Below are 22,500 nucleotides of genomic sequence, written 5' to 3' on the forward strand. Positions count from 1 at the left end.
ACACCTTCACACATCTTCACACCACACACCTTCAGGTTTTTATATTTTTTCATGAAATGACTTTCCAGGTCTTCAGAACTTCGTCGCTATGCTACATGCCCCTGCTCAGCATTGCTCGCTAATTTCTTCTCTAATTCGATTTTTTTGTGAAAAATCTGTCCAATGTATTTGGGGGTAAATTTTGCCGTGACACCACTTACTGTTTTCATTTTTTTGTCATAATTTACATTCCTTTAGAAAAAGCTAACAGGAATATTGTTTAGTTGTTGAGCTAGCTTAGCTAACTCAAGTACAACTAGCATGATAGTATGTAAATGACCATACAATTTATGCTAATTTAAATTCTTCAACGTAACTCCACTAGCAAATACATTTTTTCAAATGATTTATGTTGTAAAAGTGTAAAATTGTAAAGTGCGTGAATCAACTTAGTGTGTAAATGGTGTGTCAGGGCTCGTATTCATGTCAAAATGTTTACAGAAAAACTGAAAATGTTTATATTGTGCTAGAAAACGAGCATGCTAATGTTTCTGTAATGTGATGCTAATGCTAAATGGGTCTAATTCACTTATTAAAGCAACAATGCTAGCTGCTTTTAATCAAACATTTCATCTAAACAAAGCCCTGAGCTAACTACAGAACTGTCAGGATCGCTGAGGATCTGCTCGTTAAACAATTAAAGAACCTCATCCTTTTTTTCTCAGTCGCTAACTTGCTAATTAAGCGTGTTCGCTAACTCTGTATCCTCTGTATGCTTTTTAAAAACTGATTCAGCAACAAAAAGTGATTTTTATTATCAAAAACGGCTCACATTTAAATCAGTCACGTTTCAGGGCATTTGATATTTTTTTTTAGAAATCAGTGATTGATTAAAATATTAGCCATGTTGCTTTAAAAAGTTTTTATTTCTTATTGTGGGTTTTTTTTTTTTTACTCTTTCCTTCTTTTCTTTTTGTGCTTCATTTTTACAAAAAAAGTCAGAAATGCCTAAAATATTCTTCTTTAAAAACATACTGTATAGTTTTTGTTTCTGTAAGTATAATTGAAGCAAAGAAACTAAATCATTCTTTTTATTTTGTACATTTATTGTGATTTTTTTTCCCCTTATGTCTCTATTGTTGAAATTACAGTCAGAAATTCTTAAAGATTGTGTAAGTATCTGATTAGCACCTGATGTGTTAGTATGTGTAATGTGTGTGTGTGTGTGTGTGTGTGTGTGTGTGTGTGTGTGTGTGTGTGTGTGTGTGTGTGTGTGTGTATCTCACTGTGATGACATTATTTTTATTAAACAGTATTAAAAACAAAGTTGCACAAAATAATAAAGGAATTAATGTTTATAATGTGTGTGTGTGTGTGTGTGTGTGTGTGTGTGTGTGTGTGTGTGTGTGTGTGTGTGTGTGTATAAAATCTGTACACAATTGAAAGAACAAGTGGCTCATCATTATTATCTTTATTATAATCATTATATATATAAATATTAGTCATAAATGAAAAATCAGAAATTTTTAATCAACAGGAAAAGTTTTATTGATTTTTTTTTTTAACAAATTTAAAAATGTTTACATTCAGATCAATAAAAAAATTCACTTCTTTAGAAAATGAAAGGAACATTTCACTACAGAAAAAAATCATTTAGCACAATCACTTCTTTGCAGGTTTTTTGGCCCCGCCCCCTTTTTCCCCTTTTTCCTCCTCCGATTGGCCTTTCTTCTCCGCCCCTTTTCCCTCCTTCACTCCTTTCTTTCCCTCTTTCTCTTTCTTCTTCTCTTCATCCACCTTTTCTGCCACCGTGTTCACCTCCACCTTTGCCGCTAAACAACAGCATAAATAACGTAAACAATAAGAGCAATACAAACAACAACACAAACAATAAAAGCAATACAAACAACGACCACACACATCAACAAAACAATAAACAACATACACAACACAATCAACATCACAAACAGCCACACAAACAATAACAGCAACAGAGAACAGCAATATAAACAACACAAACAGCATAAACAACAACACAAACTACAAACACATACACAACAATGCCAGAAACGAAAAGAAGGTGGCAATGGTGAGGGGCGTTGCCATAGTAACCTGATAAATAACTACATAAAAAATAAATAATTCACATTTTCACTCTGTCAAAAAATGTGGGTTTTTAAATGTTTTACATGCTAAAAATGAATTTATTCGTGTGTGCGTGTGTGTGTGTGTGTGTGTGTGTGTGTGTGTGTGTGTGTGTGTGTGTGTGTGTGTGTGTATGATGTGTCACTGAGTTGATCACCTGCAGCTCTGTTATATAATCACACATTAACATATGATGTTGTTTACCCTACAGCATGTCTCCTGGACATTAGTGTGTCTGTGTCTGTGTGTGTGTGTCTGTGTGTGTGTGTGTGTGTGTGTGTGCAGGTGGACAGGTGTTTACCTTCTGCATATGAATCACTAATTTACATGCTAACAACATCAATGTGCCGTTACTGCTGCTTCTCTCTGTCTACTCAGTCTGTTTATGTGTGTGTGTGTGTGTGTGTGTGTGTGTGTGTGTGTGTGTGTGTGTGTGTGTGTGTGTGTGTGTGTGTGTTATATTACACCCTTTATGAGATAATGGTAATCATATAACCATAAGAACAAATGTGTGTAATAATATTGTGCCACGTGTCACATCACATCACATTGAGATGAAGATTGGACGAGTTGTTTGTAGTTTCATTGCATCCTGAAAGTTTTCTGAGCTTCACTTTTTCCACAGTTTGTTATGTTACAGTTTTATTCCAAAATGGTTTCAATTATTTTCCCTAAAATTCTAAAAAAAAGACACACACCTGTCTAGAGAAAACCCTACAGTTACAGGGCATGTCAGAGCACAAACCAAGTCATGAAGTCCAAGGAACTGTGTGTAGTCTTCAGAGACAAGATTGTATGGAGGCACAGATCTGGGGAAGGAGAAAGAAACATTTCTGCAGCATTGAAGGTCCCAATGAGCACAGTGGCCTCCATCATCGGTAAATGGAAGAAGTTTGGAACCACCAGGACTCTTCCTAGAGCAGTGCTACCCAGTCAGGGAGGTGACCAAGAACCCGATGGTAACCAGTGTTTTTTCTGTTGAGAGAGGAGAACCTTCCAGAAGAACAACCATCTCTGCAGCACTCCAGCAATCAGCCCTGTATGGTAAAGTTGCCAGACAGAAGCCACTCCTCAGTAAAAGGTACATGATGGCCCACCTGGAGTTTGCCAAAAGGCACCTAAGGGACTTTCAGCCCATAAGAAACAAAGATTGAACTCTTTGGCCTGAATGCCAAGCGTCATGTCTGGAGGAAACCAGGTGCCGCTAATCACCTGGACAATACCACCATTTTCCCCTCAGACTGGGGCATCGGTTCATCTTCCAACAGGACAACGACCCTGAGCACAGGCAAGATAACAAAGAAGTGGCTACAGGACGACTCTGTGAATGTCTTTGAGTGGCCCAGCCAGAACCCAGACTTGACCCTGTTGAACGTCTAAAAAGAGATCTGAAAACAGCTGTTCACCAGGTTATAGTAAGTATGTGTACGGTCTTAACTTTTGGGTTGAAAAGTCCAAAGATTTCAAAGCCTCCCTGAATTCCTCAGTTCCAGTTGAGTTCAACGCATCCTATGATGTCAACAATGTCAATTTAATTTTCCCACCATATTGTATTTTGGTCAAAAAAGTCTTCTCTCAAATCTGGTCGGATTTGCACCAAATTTGGCAGACAAATTGACAGAAGGACTGTTCCATCAAAACAGTTCTGATATTAAAAACCCTTCGTCTGCACCAAGCGAACAAATTTGACAGAAAACCAGTGAAACAGGAAGTGAAGCTGTATCCCAGCAATGATTTTGTGCACTAATGCAAACCTTGGTTCGTATCTTTGGGACCCTAACCAAAGGCTATTAAACAAATCTCTAGCCAGTGCCATCTACTGGTCAAAATAAGCAGGAACATGTTCTATGTGTTTACTCTTAATACCATTATTGCTCCTCCTTTCAAATTTCTTCCGATCATCATCGCAGTTTATCATCAGTTTTGTTCATTTAGACCTTCAACAGTCAGAGAATTCCACCATGACTTTAGGTGCTTGGCCCCAAAAACACTGCAAGCGGCTTTAATCAATAAAAAATTTAATCTATTACTAAACTTAGGGAGGTGTGATTAGAGGAATCTAAAGATCTTAGATGAGGCAACTTGAGTATTTGTTAACTATGAAAGAAGCACACAGTATTTATTACTTACATTTACAATAAATTATTCAATGTAATAATTTGTATGTAAAAAATCTGAGCCCTGCTGTCCCAATTAATTATATATATATATATATATATATAAAAAAACAACAGAAAAAGAGTGTGAGAAAGATGTTTGACCAATAAAAGTCCATTAAAGATGAAAAGGAACATGAGACGAAAGGAAAGGCTGAGATCAGGAGCTCTGACAGACGAAAGAGTCTCTGAAAAATGTGTTCAATGTTAAAAAAAAAACGCAGTTAATGTAATTATTTACAATTCCACTGGTCCTAGAAAGAAACTTTCCAGTTACTTAAACTAGGAGACCTAAACCTGGTACAATGCTCTATAATTCCAGCTCCATGAAGATCTGCTTTTGATGGTTTGGAAAGATCTCCTACTTTAGAGCTCTAAACCTATTGAACATCTTTGAGATGAGTATGAACCCTGACTGCACCCCAGGAACCTCCTCACCTACATCAGTACTTTACTAACATTCTTGTAGCTGCATGAATCTCCACAAAATCTAGTGGAACATCTATCCAGAAGACTGAAGGTTATTATAAGAGAAAATAGAGACTAAATGTGAAATGCGATATTCAAAAAAGAAGCACATACCAATCTTATGATCAGGTGTCCACAAATACTTGGTCTTATTGTTTATATTTGCTAATTACAATTTTTAAAAATTCAAAGATTATTTTGCTGAATAAAATGCTGACTTATCATGAACTTGTCTTATTTGTGTCTAATTAAACATTCATAGCACTGTGAAGGAGTAAAACCCTAAAGAAGTCTGCTTCTAACTGAAATGGGGAGAGCTGGAGGGGTGAATACTTTTGCACTGCAGCATGTGTTGGATTAATTGATTATTGGTGTGTTGTCTCTGGGATCGAGACAAGGAAGAAGAAAACACAATAGAGAGAAGAAACAAATAGATGAAGAGAAGAAGAAGAAGAGTAACTGACCAGTTTATTGAGTCTGTAATACAAGATGAGACATCAACATGGGACAGACAGACAGACAGACAGACAGACAGACAGACAGACAGACAGACAGACAGACAGACAGACAGACAGACAGACAGACGGACGGACAGAATGAAATTTAGACAGATGAAGAAAGAGACAGTCACAAAAAAAAAAAAAAACAGACTGCTAGACAGACAGACAGACAGACAGACAGACAGACAGACAGACAGACAGAAAGAAAGATAGACAAACACAGTATAGACAGACGGACAGACGGACGGACGGACAGAAAGAAAGAAAGAAAGAAAGAAAGAAAGAAAGAAAGAAAGAAAGAAAGAAAGAAAGAAAGAAAGAAAGAAAGAAAGAAAGAAAGAAAGAAAGAAAGAGTATAGACAGACAGGCATCAAGGATAGGGTTTAAGCCTGTCTAGTTCTGAGCGATCTGATTAGTTGGTTCTTCTTCCTCATTGACAGCAGGAAGTTGATTAGTGTCACGTGTCTGCACATGCTCAGATAAGGTACGAATCACTAAGGGGATCACACACACACACACACACACACACACACACACACACACACACACACAAAGGCAGAGTAGGAAAGTCAGAAAAAGAAAAGAGAATTGAACAGGAAACAGAAGTGTATTGAACATGCAGTAACATAATAACTAGCATAAAGAGTGAGCAATACTCACAGTATTAGTTAATGTGTGTGTGTGTGTGTGTGTGTGTGTGTGTGTGTGTGTGTGTGTGTGTGTGTGTGTGTGTGTGTGTGTGTGTGTGTGTGTGTGTCTGTACCTCCTGGTATCTCAGTGAGCTCATTGAGTGGAGGTACAGTCTCCAGTGTGTTAGCATAGTTTTTCGCCGCCAGTCTCTGAGCGTGACGAGCTTCGATCTCCTTCTTGGTTCGAGGAACTCGACATTTAAAGATGCAGCACAGTGTGATGACTGAAACATACACACACACACACACACACACACACACACACACACACAGACACACACACACACACACACACACACAGACACACACACACACACACACACACACAGACACACACACACACACAGACACACACACCGCAATCTTTACAACTCAGTGTATATTAATATAAACATCTAATATACTCTATTACATTATCGACAGATGAGACGAGGGAGAGACTGCAGTAAAGAACCATATAGAGACAAAAAACTAAACAAAAAGATTTAAACATCAATCAATCAATTAATGCCCTCAGTAATCAGATGTTATGATTAATATCAGATATCATCGTGAACCAAAATCATGAACACTGAATCTAATGTTTCTCTACAGGTTGATTTCTCTGTAATCAGACACTAGCAGCTCTGTGTTTCATTAGTGGATGAGGTGAGGGTGAGGTGTAGATTATTAATACCACCTCAGGTAAGGAGGATTTGAGGATTAAATAAGGATAACATGCGTATGAGATGATGATCAGATGTGGAGGAGACAAGAATGAGTTGAGGATGAGGTAAGGATAAAAGAGGTATGAGGTGAGGATGAAAGGATTAGGTGAGGGTGAGTTGAAGATAAGGATGAGGTGAGGATAAGTTTAGCACAAGGTAAGCTTGAGGTAAGGAGATAAGGATGAGGTGAAGATGGGGTGAGGAGGTAAGGATGAGGTGAGAATGAGATGAGGAGATAAGGATAATGTGTGGATGAAGTGAAGATATACGAGGTGAGGATGAGTTGGGGGTTGAGATGAGTGAGGTGTAAATGAAGTGAGGATGAGGTGAGGAGATAAGGATGAGGTGAAGATGAGGTAAGGAGATGAGGATGCATGTGAATGAAGTGAGGAGATACGAGGTAAGGATAAGGTGAGGATGAAATGAGGAGATATGCGATGTGAATGAAGTGAGGATGAGGTGAGGAGATAAGGATGAGGTGAAGATGAGATGATGAGTTATGAGGTGTGAATGAAATGAGCATGAGGTGAGGAGATAAGGATGAGGTGAAGATGAGATGATGAGTTATGAGGTGTGAATGAAATGAGGATGAGGTGAGGAGATAAGGATGAAGTGAAGATGAGATGATGAGTTATGAGGTGTGAATGAAATGAGGATGAGGTGAGGAGATAAGGATGAGGTGAAGATGAGATGATGAGTTATGAGGTGTGAATGAAATGAGGATGAGGTGAGGAGATAAGGATGAGGTGAAGATGAGATGATGAGTTATGAGGTGTGAATGAAATGAGGATGAGGTGAGGAGATAAGGATGAGGTGAAGATGAGATGAGTTATGAGGTGTGAATGAAATGAGGATGAGGTGAGGAGATAAGGATGAGGTGAAGATGAGATGATGAGTTATGAGGTGTGAATGAAATGAGGATGAGGTGAGGAGATAAGGATGAGGTGAAGATGAGATGATGAGTTATGAGGTGTGAATGAAATGAGGATGAGGTGAGGAGATAAGGATGAGGTGAAGATGAGATGAGTTATGAGGTGTGAATGAAATGAGGATGAGGTGAGGAGATAAGGATGAGGTGAAGATAAGATGATGAGTTATGAGGTGTGAATGAAATGAGGATGAGGTGAGGAGATAAGGATGAGGTGAAGATGAGATGATGAGTTATGAGGTGTGAATGAAATGAGGATGAGGTGAGGAGATAAGGATGAGGTGAAGATGAGATGATGAGTTATGAGGTGTGAATGAAATGAGGATGAGGTGAGGAGATAAGGATGAGGTGAAGATGAGATGAGTTATGAGGTGTGAATGAAATGAGGATGAGGTGAGGAGATAAGGATGAGGTGAAGATGAGATGATGAGTTATGAGGTGTGAATGAAATGAGGATGAGGTGAGGAGATAAGGATGAGGTGAAGATGAGATGATGAGTTATAAGGTGTGAATGAAATGAGGATGAGGTGAGGAGATAAGGATGAGGTGAAGATGAGATGAGTTATGAGGTGTGAATGAAATGAGGATGAGGTGAGGAGATAAGGATGAGGTGAAGATAAGATGATGAGTTATGAGGTGTGAATGAAATGAGGATGAGGTGAGGAGATAAGGATGAGGTGAAGATGAGATGATGAGTTATGAGGTGTGAATGAAATGACGATGAGGTGAGGAGATAAGGATGAGGTGAAGATGAGATGATGAGTTATGAGGTGTGAATGAAGTGAGGAGATATGGGGTGTGAATTAAGTGAGGATGAGGTGAGGAGATAAGAGGTGAGGATGAGGTGAGTAGATATGAGGTGAGGATGAGATGAGGAGATATGAGGTGAAATGAGGTGAGAATGAGTTGAGGAGATATAAGATGAGAATGAGGTGAGGAGATAAGAGGTAAGAATGAGTAGAGAAGGATAATGTGTGGATGAGGATGAGTTAAGGATAAGATAAGGTTGAGGTGAGAATGGGCAGATGAGATGACAGAAGAAGATAATTATAATGTGAGAATAAGGTGAGGATAAAAAGAATGTTAGAGACAAAGTGAGAGTGAGATGAGGAGATAAGGATGAGGTGAGGATGAAATGATAAGATAAAGTATATCTAATTTCTCCTGACTTTCAAATTCTCCAGAGAGATTTAAGCTGAAATCACAAAATACTTTACAATTCAAAGCAGATGCTTTTATGCTGATGAGATCAAGTAGCTCATCCATGAAGACCAGCCACAATGTCTTTGATCTTCCAAACTCCATATGGAGATCACTGTGCTCTTGAGAACCTTCAATGGAGCAGAACTTCTCTACTTTTCTTAAATTGTAGCATTTAAAGCTGTGGAGCCAGTTCCTTTCCTGGCTTTTTTTCTTTTTGCTCTGATCTGTAGAAAACGTCTAAAAACAACTAAAAACATCTCATGATTGTGTTTCTGAGGAACAGATCTGTAAAGGTCAACTGAATATTTTTGCTCAGTTGAGGGTTCCAGAGAGTACAGTGACCGCAGTCATTCTTAAATGTTTTTTTTAGTTTAAGTAGTTTAAAAAAGCAGGACTCTTCCCACAGCTGATTAGTGGAGAGGAAGAAGAAGCCTCTGTTATGAGAGATGTGACCAAGAACCTGATGGTCAATCTGGTGAGCTCAAGAGATCATTTGTGGAGATTGGAGAAACCTGCAGAAGCTCATCCATCACTGTAGCACTCTACTGATCTGAGCTTTGTGGATGGGGGAGCAGCTCTTTTCATTGTGAGACACATGAAGGCACCTGCTTGGAATTTTAAAGGTTTATGATCTCTGGAGTTCCAGATCTGAAGAAATTGTGATGTGCTTAATCCCTATTCCAAAAGTCCTGGAATCTCTGCAATAAATCGCTGGAAAAAAGGAAGGTAAAAACTTTCTGAAACACAAAACTTTATATGAACTCTAAGTAAAAGAGGGCGGAGTCAAATTCAAGCTAAATATCAATCAACCAATCAGAAATGTGATCTTCACTAACTTCAGCAAATATGTTTAATATTTTCTGTTTTAGTACATGCGTATAAATATACCTATATGGCTACTTGTCTAGTGCTAACCCTAATGTTAGCTAAGCTTATTGCTTTAGATGGTGTTATTTACAGTCCACAACCAAGGAAAATGCTCATAAGCTCCGCCCACACAGAGAAGTTCCATACCAACGTCAGTTAAACAACAGTATTTTTAACATGCAATAAAATGTGTGATGCAACTTACTGATGGCGAGAACAAACATGGAGAAAATCCCCACAACCTGCCAAAGACGAAGTCCCCAAAACACCACTGTTTCTGAGGTGATGGGGTCCGGCTTCTGGGGAGGGTCTGTGGGTAAGAGCTGAAAGAGAGAGGGGGGGCAGGAAAGAGAGACAGGGGTAAGAGAAAGAGAGCAAAAAGCAGGAGAAATAGAGAGAGAAATAGAAAGGGAGAGACAGGAAAAGAGGAAAACTGGTATAGGGAGAGAAAGACAGGGACAGAGAGAAAAAAATAGGGGGGGAGAAAGAACAGGATGGAAAGAAACAGGGGAAGAGAGAGAGAGAGAGAGAGAGAGAGAGAGAGAGAGAGGAGAGAGAGAGAGAGAGAGAGGTAGAGAAAGAGAGAGAGAGAGAGAGAGAGAGAGAGGTAGAGAGTGAGAGAGAGAGAGAGAGAGAGAGAGAGAGAGAGAGAGAGAGAGAGAGAGAGAGAAAGAGAGAGGTAGAGAGAGAGAGAGAGAGAGAGAGAGAGAGAGAGAGAGAGAGAGGTAGAGAGAGAGAGAGAGAGAGAGAGAGAGAGAGAGAGAGAGAGAGAGAGAGAGAGAGAGAGAGAGAGAGAGAGAAAAAGAGAGACTTGACTTTCACACACCTATATTTATATGACACTGTTAACATTCCTGCTTGGTACCTAAACCATGACAGTGTTCCTCAGTAGTCACGTAAATATGTAAATAAATAAATAAATAAATAAATAAATAAATAAATAAATAAATAAATAAATAAACAGCTGGATTGATAATTACATAAATATTTAAATGGGTAAAATGAGAAGGTAAAATTACTGAATGAATCCCAGTGTGTGTGTGTGTGTGTGTGTGTGTGTGTGTGTGTGTGTGTGTGTGTGTGTGTGTGTGTGTGTGTGTGTGTAAATAATAAAACCTTATGCACAGATTAAAAACACACACTTGGATTAAATGAGGACACACACAATAACACATCACAGATTTAAAGCAGTTGCTGATTCTGGTCCAGTGTGAACACGACATCATTCAGTGTCCAGGAACAAAAGCATCCAGATTGTGTGTAACAGATGAACTCCAGCCTGAGCCTGCAGATATTAATGCTTTAACCATCACCTCAGGATCTACTGTACCTTCACCAGATTACCAGCTTTACTTCTCCTGTTAGGGAGTTAATAAAGTAGAGATGTTTTCTGTCTGTACTCATGTATTTCAGCTCAAAGATCCCAAATAAAGAAGTTATTAGTAGGTCTCTGCCCTGTTCCTCTACCACCCAGAACAGTACTCAGTGTAGAAACAGGTGATCTTCTGAATCGTCTATTTTATAGAAGGTACATTTCCTCCATCAGAGCTGATAGCGGGCAGGCCTCCCTGATGCCCCTGTGCAGCTGGACTGGGTCACGTAGTCCAAACCCCCACCTTCAACAATGCAGCAGCTCCAGGATAGAAATCAAATTCTCACCCAAACCAAAAGCTTTAAGGGTTTCAAATAAATATTTATGATCAACTCTATCAAAGACTTTTTCCTGGTCAGTAGAGAACAGTCCCACATCTGTATTACTGCTGCTGGCTGATGTAATTATGTCACGTATGAGGAAGAGGTGCTCCACCTTTGTTCTGTTTGGTACATAGTATGTTTGGAAGTCATTAAGAATGTGTTCTAAAAACCAGTTTTATTCGGTTTGAAATACACTTTACAAGAATCTTATAGTCGGTGCACAGCAGTGATACTGGTCTCCAGTTCTTATAAAACGGCTCTTCTGCAGCTGATCAGCAGCTCGTTCTTTTTTGTGGGACGTCCTGTACACTTGAAACAAGTCATCTTTTAATAAAAACCGCTAATGCAAAAAAGGAAGTCCATTTATTCCTGGAGACCGTCCAGTGGAGAGCTGATCCACTGCCTTAGACATTTACTCCAGCTGAATCTCTGTGTCTAGACACCATCTCTGTGCATCTGTTAGCCTTGGTAGATCCTTCAGTAGCTCCTTCATGCGGTTGAGATCGCATTCACCGGCATTGAACAGATCCGTATAAAAGTCTTTTGCGATATCCCTCATTTTTTATGGGTCGGATGTTGAAGTCCCATCTGGCAGTTTCAGATGCAGCATGACTTTCCTTTCTAGAGAGGAGTGTGTTACTTCCACACCTTCACTGCTGCCAGCCTCAACCCCACTTTGAACATCACCACTATCATCTCCACGGTCCACACACACCTCCACATTATCATTCCCACTGTCACAGACTCGTACTACAGTTTTATCACAGTGTGTGTCTGTTTTCTCCTATATTTGTGTCTAAATGGGTTCACCTACGGGATTTTCACTGACACTGGTCTATTCTGTCACGTTTTCCTCCCCGGCTGCTGGAGCCACTTTGGGACCAGCTGCTTCACTTCCTGTTTCACTTCCAGTTTTATTTCAAATTGTATTTCTGGTGTTCCCAAACATGTTGAGTTCCTTCTCAATGTTGGCGTTGGAAATAAAAGGCGTAACATTTGACACTGTATCCCACTCCCAATCACCTGCCCTACGACACTCCACTCTCGATCACCTGCCCCACCAAACTCCACTCCCGATTACCTGCCCTACCACACTCCACTCTCGATCACCTGCCCCACCAAACTCCACTCCCAATCACCTGCCCTACCACACTCCACTCTCGATCACCTGCCCCACCAAACTCCACTCCCGATTACCTGCCCTACCACACTCCACTCCCGATCACCTGCCCCACCAAACTCCACTCCCGATTACCTGCCCTACCACACTCCACTCCCGATCACCTGCCCCACCACACTCCACTCTCGATCACCTGCCCCACCAAACTCCACTTTTGATCACATGCCCCACCAAACTCCATTCTCCATTCCCTGCCCCACCAAACTCCACTCCTGATCACCTGCCCCACCAAACTCCACTCCCGATCACCTGCCCTACCACACTCTACCCTCGATCACCTGCCCCACCAAACTCCACTCCCGATCACCTGCCCCACCAAACTCCATCACCTGCCCCACCAAACTCCACTTCCGATCACCTGCCCCACCAAACTCCACTCCTGATCACCTGCCCCACCAAACTCCATCACCTGCCTCACCAAACTCCACTTCCGATCACCTGCCCCACCAAACTCCACTCCCGATCACCTGCCCCACCAAACTCCACTCCCGATCACCTGCCCTACCACACTCCACTCTCGATCACCTGCCCCATCAAACTCCACTCCCGATCACCTGCCCTACCACACTCCACTCTTGATCACCTGCCCCACCAAACTCCACTCCCGATCACCTGCCCCACCAAACTCCACTCCTTATCACCTGCCCCACCAAACTCCACTCTCGATCACATGCCCCACCAAACTCCACTCTCAATCACCTGCCCCACCAAACTCCACTCCCGATCACCTGCCCCACCAAACTCCATCACCTGCCTCACCAAACTCCACTTCCGATCACCTGCCCCACCAAACTCCACTCCCGATCACCTGCCCCACCAAACTCCACTCTCGATCACATGCCCCACCAAACTCCATTTTCCATTCCCTACCCCAACAAACTCCACTCCTGATCACCTGCCCCACCAAACTCCACTCCCGATCACCTGCCCTACCACACTCCACTCCCGATCACCTGCCTCACCAAACTCCACTTCAAATCACCTGCCCCTCCAAACTCCACTTCCGATCACCTGCCCCACCAAACTCCACTCCCGATCACCTGCCCTACCACACTCCACTCTCGATCGCCTGCCCCACCAAACTCCACTCCGATCACCTGCCCTACCACACTCCACTCTCGATCACCTGCCCCACCAAACTCCACTCTCGATCACATGCCCCACCAAACTCCATTCTCTATCCCCTGCCCCACCAAACTCCACTCCTGATCACCTGCCCCACCAAACTCCACTCCCGATCACCTGCCCTACCACACTCTACACTCGATCACCTGCCCCACCAAACTCCACTCCCGATCACCTGCTCCACCAAACTCCATCACCTGCCCCACCAAACTTCACTTCCGATCACCTGCCCCACCAAACTTCACTCCTGATCACCTGCCCCACCAAACTCCATCACCTGCCTCACCAAACTCCACTTCCGATCACCTGCCCCACCAAACTCCACTCCCGATCATCTGCCACACCAAACTCTACTCCCGATCACCTGCCCTACCAAACTCCACTCCCGATCACCTGCCCTACCACACTCCACTCTCGATCACCTGCCCCACCAAACTCCACTCCCGTTCACCTGCCCTACCACACTCCACTCTCGATCACCTGCCCCACCAAACTCCACTCTCGATCACATGCCCCACCAAACTCCATTCTCCATTCCCTGCCCCACCAAACTCCACTCCTGATCACCTGCCCCACCAAACTCCACTCCCGATCACCTGCCCTACCACACTCTACACTCGATCACCTGCCCCACCAAACTCCACTCCCGATCACCTGCCCCACCAAACTCCATCACCTGCCCCACCAAACTCCACTTCCGATCACCTGCCCCACCAAACTCCACTCCTGATCACCTGCCCCACCAAACTCCATCACCTGCCTCACCAAACTCCACTTCCGATCACCTGCCCCACCAAACTCCACTCCCGATCACCTGCCCCACCAAACTCCACTCCCGATCACCTGCCCTACCACACTCCACTCTCGATCACCTGCCCCACCAAACTCCACTCCTGATCACCTGCCCTACCACACTCCACTCTTGATCACCTGCCCCACCAAACTCCACTCCCGATCACCTGCCCCACCAAACTCCACTCCCGATCACCTGCCCCACCAAACTCCACTCCTGATCACCTGCCCCACCAAACTCCACTCTCGATCACATGCCCCACCAAACTCCACTCCCGATCACCTGCCCCACCAAACACCACTCCCGATCACCTGCCCTACCACACTCCATTCTCGATCACATGCCCCACCAAACTCCACTCCCGATCACCTGCCCCAGCAAACACCACTCCCGATCACCTGCCCTACCACACTCCACTCTCGATCACCTGCCCCACCAAACTCCACTCCCGATCACCTGCCCTACCACACTCCACTCTCGATCACCTGCCCCACCAAACTCCACTCCCGATCACCTGCCCCACAAACTCCACTCCCGATCACCTGCCCTACCACACTCCACTCTCGATTACCTGCCCCACCAAACTCCACTCCCGATCACCTGCCCCACCAAACTCCATCACCTGCCTCAGCAAACTCCACTTCAAATCACCTGCCCAACCAAACTCCACTCCCGATCACCTGCCCCACCAAACTCCACTCCCGATCACCTGCCCTACCACACTCCACTCTCGATCACCTGCCCCACCAAACTCCACTCCGATCACCTGCCCTACCACACTCCACTCTCGATCACCTGCCCCACCAAACTCCACTCTCGATCACATGCCCCACCAAACTCCATTCTCCATCCCCTGCCCCACCAAATTCCACTCCTGATCACCTGCCCCACCAAACTCCACTCCCGATCACCTGCCCTACTACACTCCATCACCTGCCTCACCAAACTCCACTTCCGATCACCTGCCCCACCAAACTCCACTCTTGATCACCTGCCCCACCAAACACCATCACCTGCCTCACCAAACTCCACTTCCGATCACCTGCCCCACCAAACTCCACTCCCGATCACCTGCCCCACCAAACTCCACTCCCGATCACCTGCCCTACCACACTCCACTCTCGATCACCTGCCCCACCAAACTCCACTCCCGATCACCTGCCCTACCACACGCCACTCTTGATCACCTGCCCCACCAAACTCCACTCCCGATCACCTGCCCCACCAAACTCCACTCCCGATCACCTGCCCCACCAAACTCCACTCTCGATCACATGCCCCACCAAACTCCATTCTCCATCCCCTGCCCCACCAAACTCCACTTCTGATCACCTGCCCCACAAAACTCCACTCCCGATCACCTGCCCCACCAAACTCCACTCTCGATCACATGCCCCACCAAACTCTATTCTCCATCCCCTGCCCCACCAAACTCCACTCCCGATCACCTGCCCCACCACACTCCTCTCCCGAACACCTGCCCCACCAAACTCCACTCTCGATCACCCGCCCCACCAAACTCCACTCCCGATCACCTGCCCCACCACACTCCACTCCCGATTACCTGCCCCACCAAACTCCACTCCCGATCACCTGCCCCACCAAACTCCACACCCGATTACCTGCCCTAATACACTCCACTCCCGATCACCTGCCCCACCACACTCCACTCCCGATCACCTGCCCCACCAAACTCCACTCCCGATCACCTGCCCCACCAAACTCTACTCCCGATCACCTGCCCCAATACACTCCACTCCCGATCACCTGCCCCACCAAACTCCACTCCCGATCACATGCCCCACAACACTCCACTCCCGATCACCTGCCCCACCACACTCCACTCCCGATCACCTGCCCCACCAAACTCCACTCCCGATCACCTGCCCCACCACACTCCACTCCCGATCACCTGCCTCACCACACTCCACTCCCGATCACCTGCCCCACCAAACTCCACTCTCGATCACATGCCCCACCAAACTCCACTCTCGATCACATGCCCCACAAAACTCCATTCTCCATCCCCTGCCCCACCAAACTCCACTTCTGATCACCTGCCCCACCAAACTCCACTCCCGATCACCTGCCCCACCAAACTCCATCACCTGCCCCACCAAACTCCACTTCCGATCACCTGCCCCACCAAACTCCACTCCCGATCACCTGCCCCACCAAACTCCATCACCTGCCTCACCAAACTCCACTTCCGATCACCTGCCCCACCAAACTCTACTCCCGATCACCTGCCCCACCAAACTCCACTCCCGATCACCTGCCCCACCACACTCCACTCCCGATCACCTGCCCCACCACACTCCACTCTTGATCACCTGCCCCACCAAACTCCACTCTTGATCACCTGCCCCACCAAACTCCACTCCCGATCACCTGCCCCACAACACTCCACTCCCGATCACCTGCCCCACCACACTCCACTCCCGATTACCTGCCTCACCACACTCCACTCCCGATCACCTGCCCCACCAAACTCCACTCCCGATCACCTGCCCCACCAAACTCCATTCTCGATCCCCTGCCCCACCAAACTCCACTCCCAATCACCTGCCCCACCACACTCCACTCTTGATCACCTGCCCCACCAAACTCCACTCCCGATCACCTGCCCCACCACACTCCACTCTTGATCACCTGCCCCACCAAACTCCACTCCCGATCACCTGCCCCACCAAACTCCATTCTCGATCCCTTGCCCCACCAAACTCCACTCCCGATCACCTGCCCCACCACACTCCACTCTTGATCACCTGCCCCACCAAACTCCACTCCCGATCACCTGCCCCACCAAACTCCATTCTCGATCCCTTGCCCCACCAAACTCCACTCCCGATCACCTGCCCCACCAAACTTCACTCTCGATCACCTGCCCCACCAAACTCCACTCCCGATCACCTGCCCCACCAAACTCCATCACCTGCCCCACCAAACTCCACTTCCGATCACCTGCCCCACCAAACTCCACTCCCGATCACCTGCCCCACCAAACTCCATCACCTGCCTCACCAAACTCCATCTCCGATCACCTGCCCCACCAAACTCTACTCCCGATCACCTGCCCCACCAAACTCCACTCCCGATCACCTGCCCCACCACACTCCACTCCCGATCACCTGCCCCACCACACTCCACTCTTGATCACCTGCCCCACCAAACTCCACTCTTGATCACCTGCCCCACCAAACTCCACTCCCGATCACCTGCCCCACAACACTCCACTCCCGATCACCTGCCCCACCACACTCCACTCCCGATCACCTGCCCCACCACACTCCACTCCCGATCACCTGCCTCACCAAACTCCACTCCCGATCACCTGCCCCACCAAACTCCACTCCCGATCACCTGCCCCACCAAACTCCATTCTCGATCCCCTGCCCCACCAAACTCCACTCCCAATCACCTGCCCCACCACACTCCACTCTCGATCACCTGCCCCACCAAACTCCACTCCCGATCACCTGCCCCACCACACTCCACTCTTGATCACCTGCCCCACCAAACTCCACTCCCGATCACCTGCCCCACCAAACACCACTCCCGATCACCTGCCCCACCAAACACCACTCCCGATCACCTGCCCCACCAAACTTCACTCTCGATCACCTGCCCCACCAAACTTCACTCTCGATCACCTGCCCCACCAAACTTCACTCTCGATCACCTGCCCCACCACTCTACACGCACTATGACAGAAAGAAAGAGTTAAATTAAGAAAATAGGATCAGGGAAAAAAATAAATAAATAAACTAAAGATTAAAGTTGCTCCTTTCACCCATGAGTCGTTCTCACACCCTACACTCACGACATGCAGAGAGAAAGAGAGAGAGAGAGAGAGAGAGGTATAGAGCGACCAGTAGAGAGAGAGAGAGAAAAGAGATGTTCATCATTAGTGAATATTTAAGATTCATTAGATATCTTCATCTTTTTCTTCTTCATGTTTTTCATTAACTTTGATCTTGTTGTCATGGTTACTCATACGCAGTATTTGTGACTTGAAGGAGATTTGAGGTTTTATCCTCTCAGCTTCAGGAGTTGATCGTCTCAAATCCACCATTGTAAAACCAACACGCTAACGAACCTATGAGGTGGAGAAGTGTGAAGGTGAGACAGCGACCCTGATGAAGATGAGGAAAAGTAATATAATAATACGATGTTCTGCTAGTTGAATGTGACATTTCTCAGCTGTGACATCAAACCTCTTTTACAGCAGCTTTCATCAGGACACGAGTCACGGCCTCACCTCCCTCCTTCTTCCTCCTGTTCCCTCTCTCTCTCTCTCTCTCTCTCTCTCTCTCTCTTTGTGTTTAAATGTCAGATCTGAAAAGGAAGCCGATGTGGAGATCCACATGCTGGAGGTTTCACCAGATCAAAGGGCAAATCCAAAAAACATGGTGAGGCAGTAACCGTACACGAGTTTCAAACTGAGAGTTGGCGAGACTTCACTAAGGAACATAATGAAGTGCGGTCTTTACATCATTACTGAGAATGTCAGAGCAAAGACAGTGGCAGAAGTCTGTGCGGTAAACACAGGTGGAACCTCTGGATTTGATGGAGACCTCTGGTGGTAAAGTTCCAGGAGCAGAAGTTCTCTACAGTAGGTTATAGAGTAAAAAAAGTCCAATTCAGGGGAGTAGCAGGCGGTCAGGGTCTAATACTTCGTAGCTCCATGCTTCATCTCAAAAACATACTGATCAACTCTGGGTTCTTTGAAACTTTCTGGAGCAGTCTGGAGATCCTGCTTACTTCCTGTAAGCTTTAAGTAGCGAGTGTATGCTAGCAATGGACTGAATTATCACATGTGGTACATTAAAATTAATTTTAAAAAGTTACTAGAAATTATTATTATTTTAAATATAAAGTTCATTATTTAAAAAAAAACAAAAATTTCAATACAATTGTAAATTCCATTTTAATGTAGCTATAGATTTTTTTACAATTTTAAACAAAACAAAAAATGTGTAAAAAAATTAAAAAATCAAAATCAAAATTAGGAAAGTAAAAAGAAAATGTTGAAGTAAATGTTTTTGCTTCACTAAGTTAACACTAATAACATGACATTAATTGCACTCTTTTTGTGGATTTGTAAATGCTAAAATTGTAATTACTGTGATGTGATTTACACTGAGTGACTGATAAAAAAGTTCACCTTTTGCTAATAATGATCTGGAATGCTAATTTTAAGCTTTGCTAATATGGGAAAAATGCATCATATGTTTTAGCATGCAGGTTAGCGCTGAAGATAGCATTGATGCTAATAACACAGGTATGCTTCTAATCTCAAAATGTGTGTGTGTGTGTGTGTGTGTGTGTGTGTGTGTGTGTGTGTGTGTGTGTGTGTGTGTGTGTGTGTGTGTGTGCGTGTGTGTGAGTGTGTGTTTATTTTCATCTCAGAGTCGATGGTGATCAGTTTAATGTGGAACCTAACCTCCATTTGCTCACATGACCTTTAACACACACACACACACACACACACACACACACACACACACACACACACAAACACACACACACACACAAACACACTGACATATGTATAGATAGATAGATAGATAGATAGATAGATAGATAGATAGATAGATAGATAGATAGATAGATAGATAGATAGATAGATAGATAGATAGAGAGACAGATAGATAGATAGATAGATAGATAGATAGATAGATAGATAGATAGACAGACAGACAGACAGACAGACAGACAGACAGACAGACAGACAGACAGACAGACAGACAGACAGACAGACAGATAGATAGATAGATAGATAGATAGATAGACACAATAAACCTTGACGCCCTGCTGCACTCTTAACTTTATGACCAAAAGTATTAGGACAGGTGACGCCCTGCTGCACTCTTAACTTTATGACCAAAAGTATTAGGACAGGTGACTCTGGCAGAGGACCACTGTTCTAGAATGTTCTGAACATAAATCATTCTAGAAATGTTCTCAGTTTGAGGATTTCCGTTCTAGACCTATGCAGGGTCTTGAGGTTTGGTGTGAGAACATGGCATGAAACATCACTAACAATCCAGATGCTTTCAAAACATCTAGAGCCTTTCTAGAGTTTCCTTCTTTTATTCTTTCTTTCTTTCTTTTTTTCTTTTTTTCTTTCTTTCTTTCTTTCTTTCTTTCTTTCTTTCTTTCTTTCTTTCTTTCTTTTTAAACACATTTAACTGAGGAAAAGCTCAGAGCCTTTCTAGAGCCTTCTCGCCACTCTTGATGAGTTAGAGAACCATGGTTCTAGAACATGTGGAATGTATGTGATGTCCTGGTTTGAGCACCATGATGCTACAACACTACACTGACTTCTATGGCAGTCTTCAGAACATCCAGAGCCTCTCTAGTGGCTTATTACTGCTCTAGAACTCCTTGAACTGAGGATAAGGTAGAGAAGCACAGCTCTAGAACATGTAGAATGTATGTCATCTCCCAGTTTGAGCGCTACCACTCTAAAACACTGCGCCAAGTTCTACAGCAGGCTTACGGACATCCCAGAGTATCTAGAAATCTAGAACCTCCATAGAACAATCTGAAGCCTTTAAGAAGCCAAAGTCCAGTAATCTAAAGCTCTAGAACATGGTATAAATGTGGCTCCTGAACAGGTCACAAAGGTTTTTTTTTTCATCGGGTTCTGAATCGGACAAAGAACCGAAGATCACATCATCTGCTCCTCTGCTCTGATGGTTCTTTGGAGGTTTTACGGCCCGCTGCAGCTGTCGAGGTTCTTTAACGGCGGTTGTTGCATTTGATGGAGGAAGAAGGAAGGATGAAAGAAAGAAAAGGAATAAGAAGGAAAAGTCTTACCGCTGGATCAGGGATTTGGGCAGCAGCATTGAAGACGTAATGGGAAACCAGAACCGCTCCAGCGCTCACCACAGCCGGAACCAGTGCCGGAGGAGGATGTGTAGACCAGTCCATCGCCATTCTTTCTCTCTCTTCCCCCTCTCTCTCCCTCTCTCTCCCTCTCTCTCTGCAGCAGCAGGTTGATTGATAGTCCGACAGGGTGAAAGTGCCTTCCTTTTCTCCTTTCCTTTATTCTTGTCTTTTTTTCTTTTTCCTCTCCTCTTTCCGTCCTGTCCTCCTCCTCCACCTTCTCCACCTCCTCCTCCTCTATCTGTTCTTCCTCACAGACGAGATGGCGAGTGTGGCGATCAACCCGCTGCCCGACGGCCATTAATTAATTAACGACCCGGTGTGGTTTACAGCCTGCGACGCACAGCATTGTGGGACTTTTTACGGTGGGAGTGGGGGAGGGGCCGGGAAATGGAGGGAGCAGAAAGAGGAGTGAGGTGTCGGGTGACACGTCGTATTGACCGCGTGTTCGTGGTACAACGGCATCATGTCACGTCAAGTCACGAATAAACAGATCACGTGCCGTGAGCTTTTACTGAGTCGGTCTCCAGGCAACAAATTATTCATAAATAAATAAATAAATCATAGATCATAAATTACAATAATTAATAATTTATTATATAAACAAAATGTGTTATTATGTTTCATTTATTTGTTTGTTTATTATTACACACGTTTTTATTTCATTTGTTTAAACTATTTGTTTGTGTAATTTGTTTTTGTTTATTATCTGCCTAACATCTCTGTACACGTTTATTAGATCAGATCCGATACTGCATATGAGTGAGGACGTGAACTGTTGTGATTGGACCCTAAAAAAAAGACATTGGACATCTGATCATAAGTTCATGAGTTTGAAGCCCAGCCAGGCCCTTAACCCTCACCTGCTCAGGTAAATGGATCTTCATTTCTGTCAAACCTCAAGGAAGTGATTTAAGATCGGATTCGATTAGAATCTCAGATTAGACTAGCATAGCAGGCTAAGTCTGCTAGCTAGCTTACTGGTTCAGAAGCTGATGAAGGTCATGTGCTGCTGGAATCAAGTGAGGCAGGTGATCGGATTTGTTGGAGATCAGAGTTTTTATTTTAGTTCTATAAAAAGCCATGTAGAAGAGAAACAGGACAACAAAGGCGAGCTCTGTGAAGTGCAGGGAGGAACCTGGACCAGGAGATGAGATGGTTCCTGGTGAAA

General features: G+C 44.6%; 3 protein-coding genes across 5 annotated transcripts in view; 2 read left to right on the forward strand and 1 right to left on the reverse strand.

Moving 5' to 3' along the window:
- pth1r (parathyroid hormone 1 receptor) overlaps nt 1-1,340 on the forward strand; it is a 59,327-nt gene extending 57,987 nt beyond the window's left edge. For both annotated transcript variants that reach the window (XM_083540987.1, XM_083540986.1), the window contains one exon: nt 1-1,340. This exon is cut by the window's left edge and continues 973 nt beyond it. The gene's annotated coding sequence lies outside the window, so the exon portion shown is untranslated.
- LOC310725889 (uncharacterized protein) overlaps nt 1-22,500 on the forward strand; it is a 537,758-nt gene that overhangs the window by 370,551 nt on the left and 144,707 nt on the right. The window lies entirely within an intron of this gene.
- Nucleotides 1,637-21,674, reverse strand: tmie (transmembrane inner ear). 2 transcript variants are annotated; one of them, XM_083541073.1, is made up of 4 exons: nt 21,261-21,674; nt 9,848-9,965; nt 6,012-6,161; nt 1,637-1,811 (listed from the first exon to the last, which is right to left on the reverse strand). In XM_083541073.1, exons 1-4 carry the CDS (start codon nt 21,378-21,380, stop codon nt 1,642-1,644), a joined length of 558 nt encoding a protein of 185 aa, XP_083397199.1. In that variant the 5' UTR covers nt 21,381-21,674; the 3' UTR covers nt 1,637-1,641. The 2 variants fall into 2 exon arrangements, with proteins under 2 accessions (XP_083397199.1, XP_083397200.1); XM_083541074.1 differs by lacking the exon at nt 1,637-1,811 and adding an exon at nt 5,553-5,742.

Source organism: Silurus aristotelis, assembly GCF_946808225.1.
Source record: "Silurus aristotelis genome assembly, chromosome: 5".
NCBI lineage: Eukaryota > Metazoa > Chordata > Actinopteri > Siluriformes > Siluridae > Silurus > Silurus aristotelis.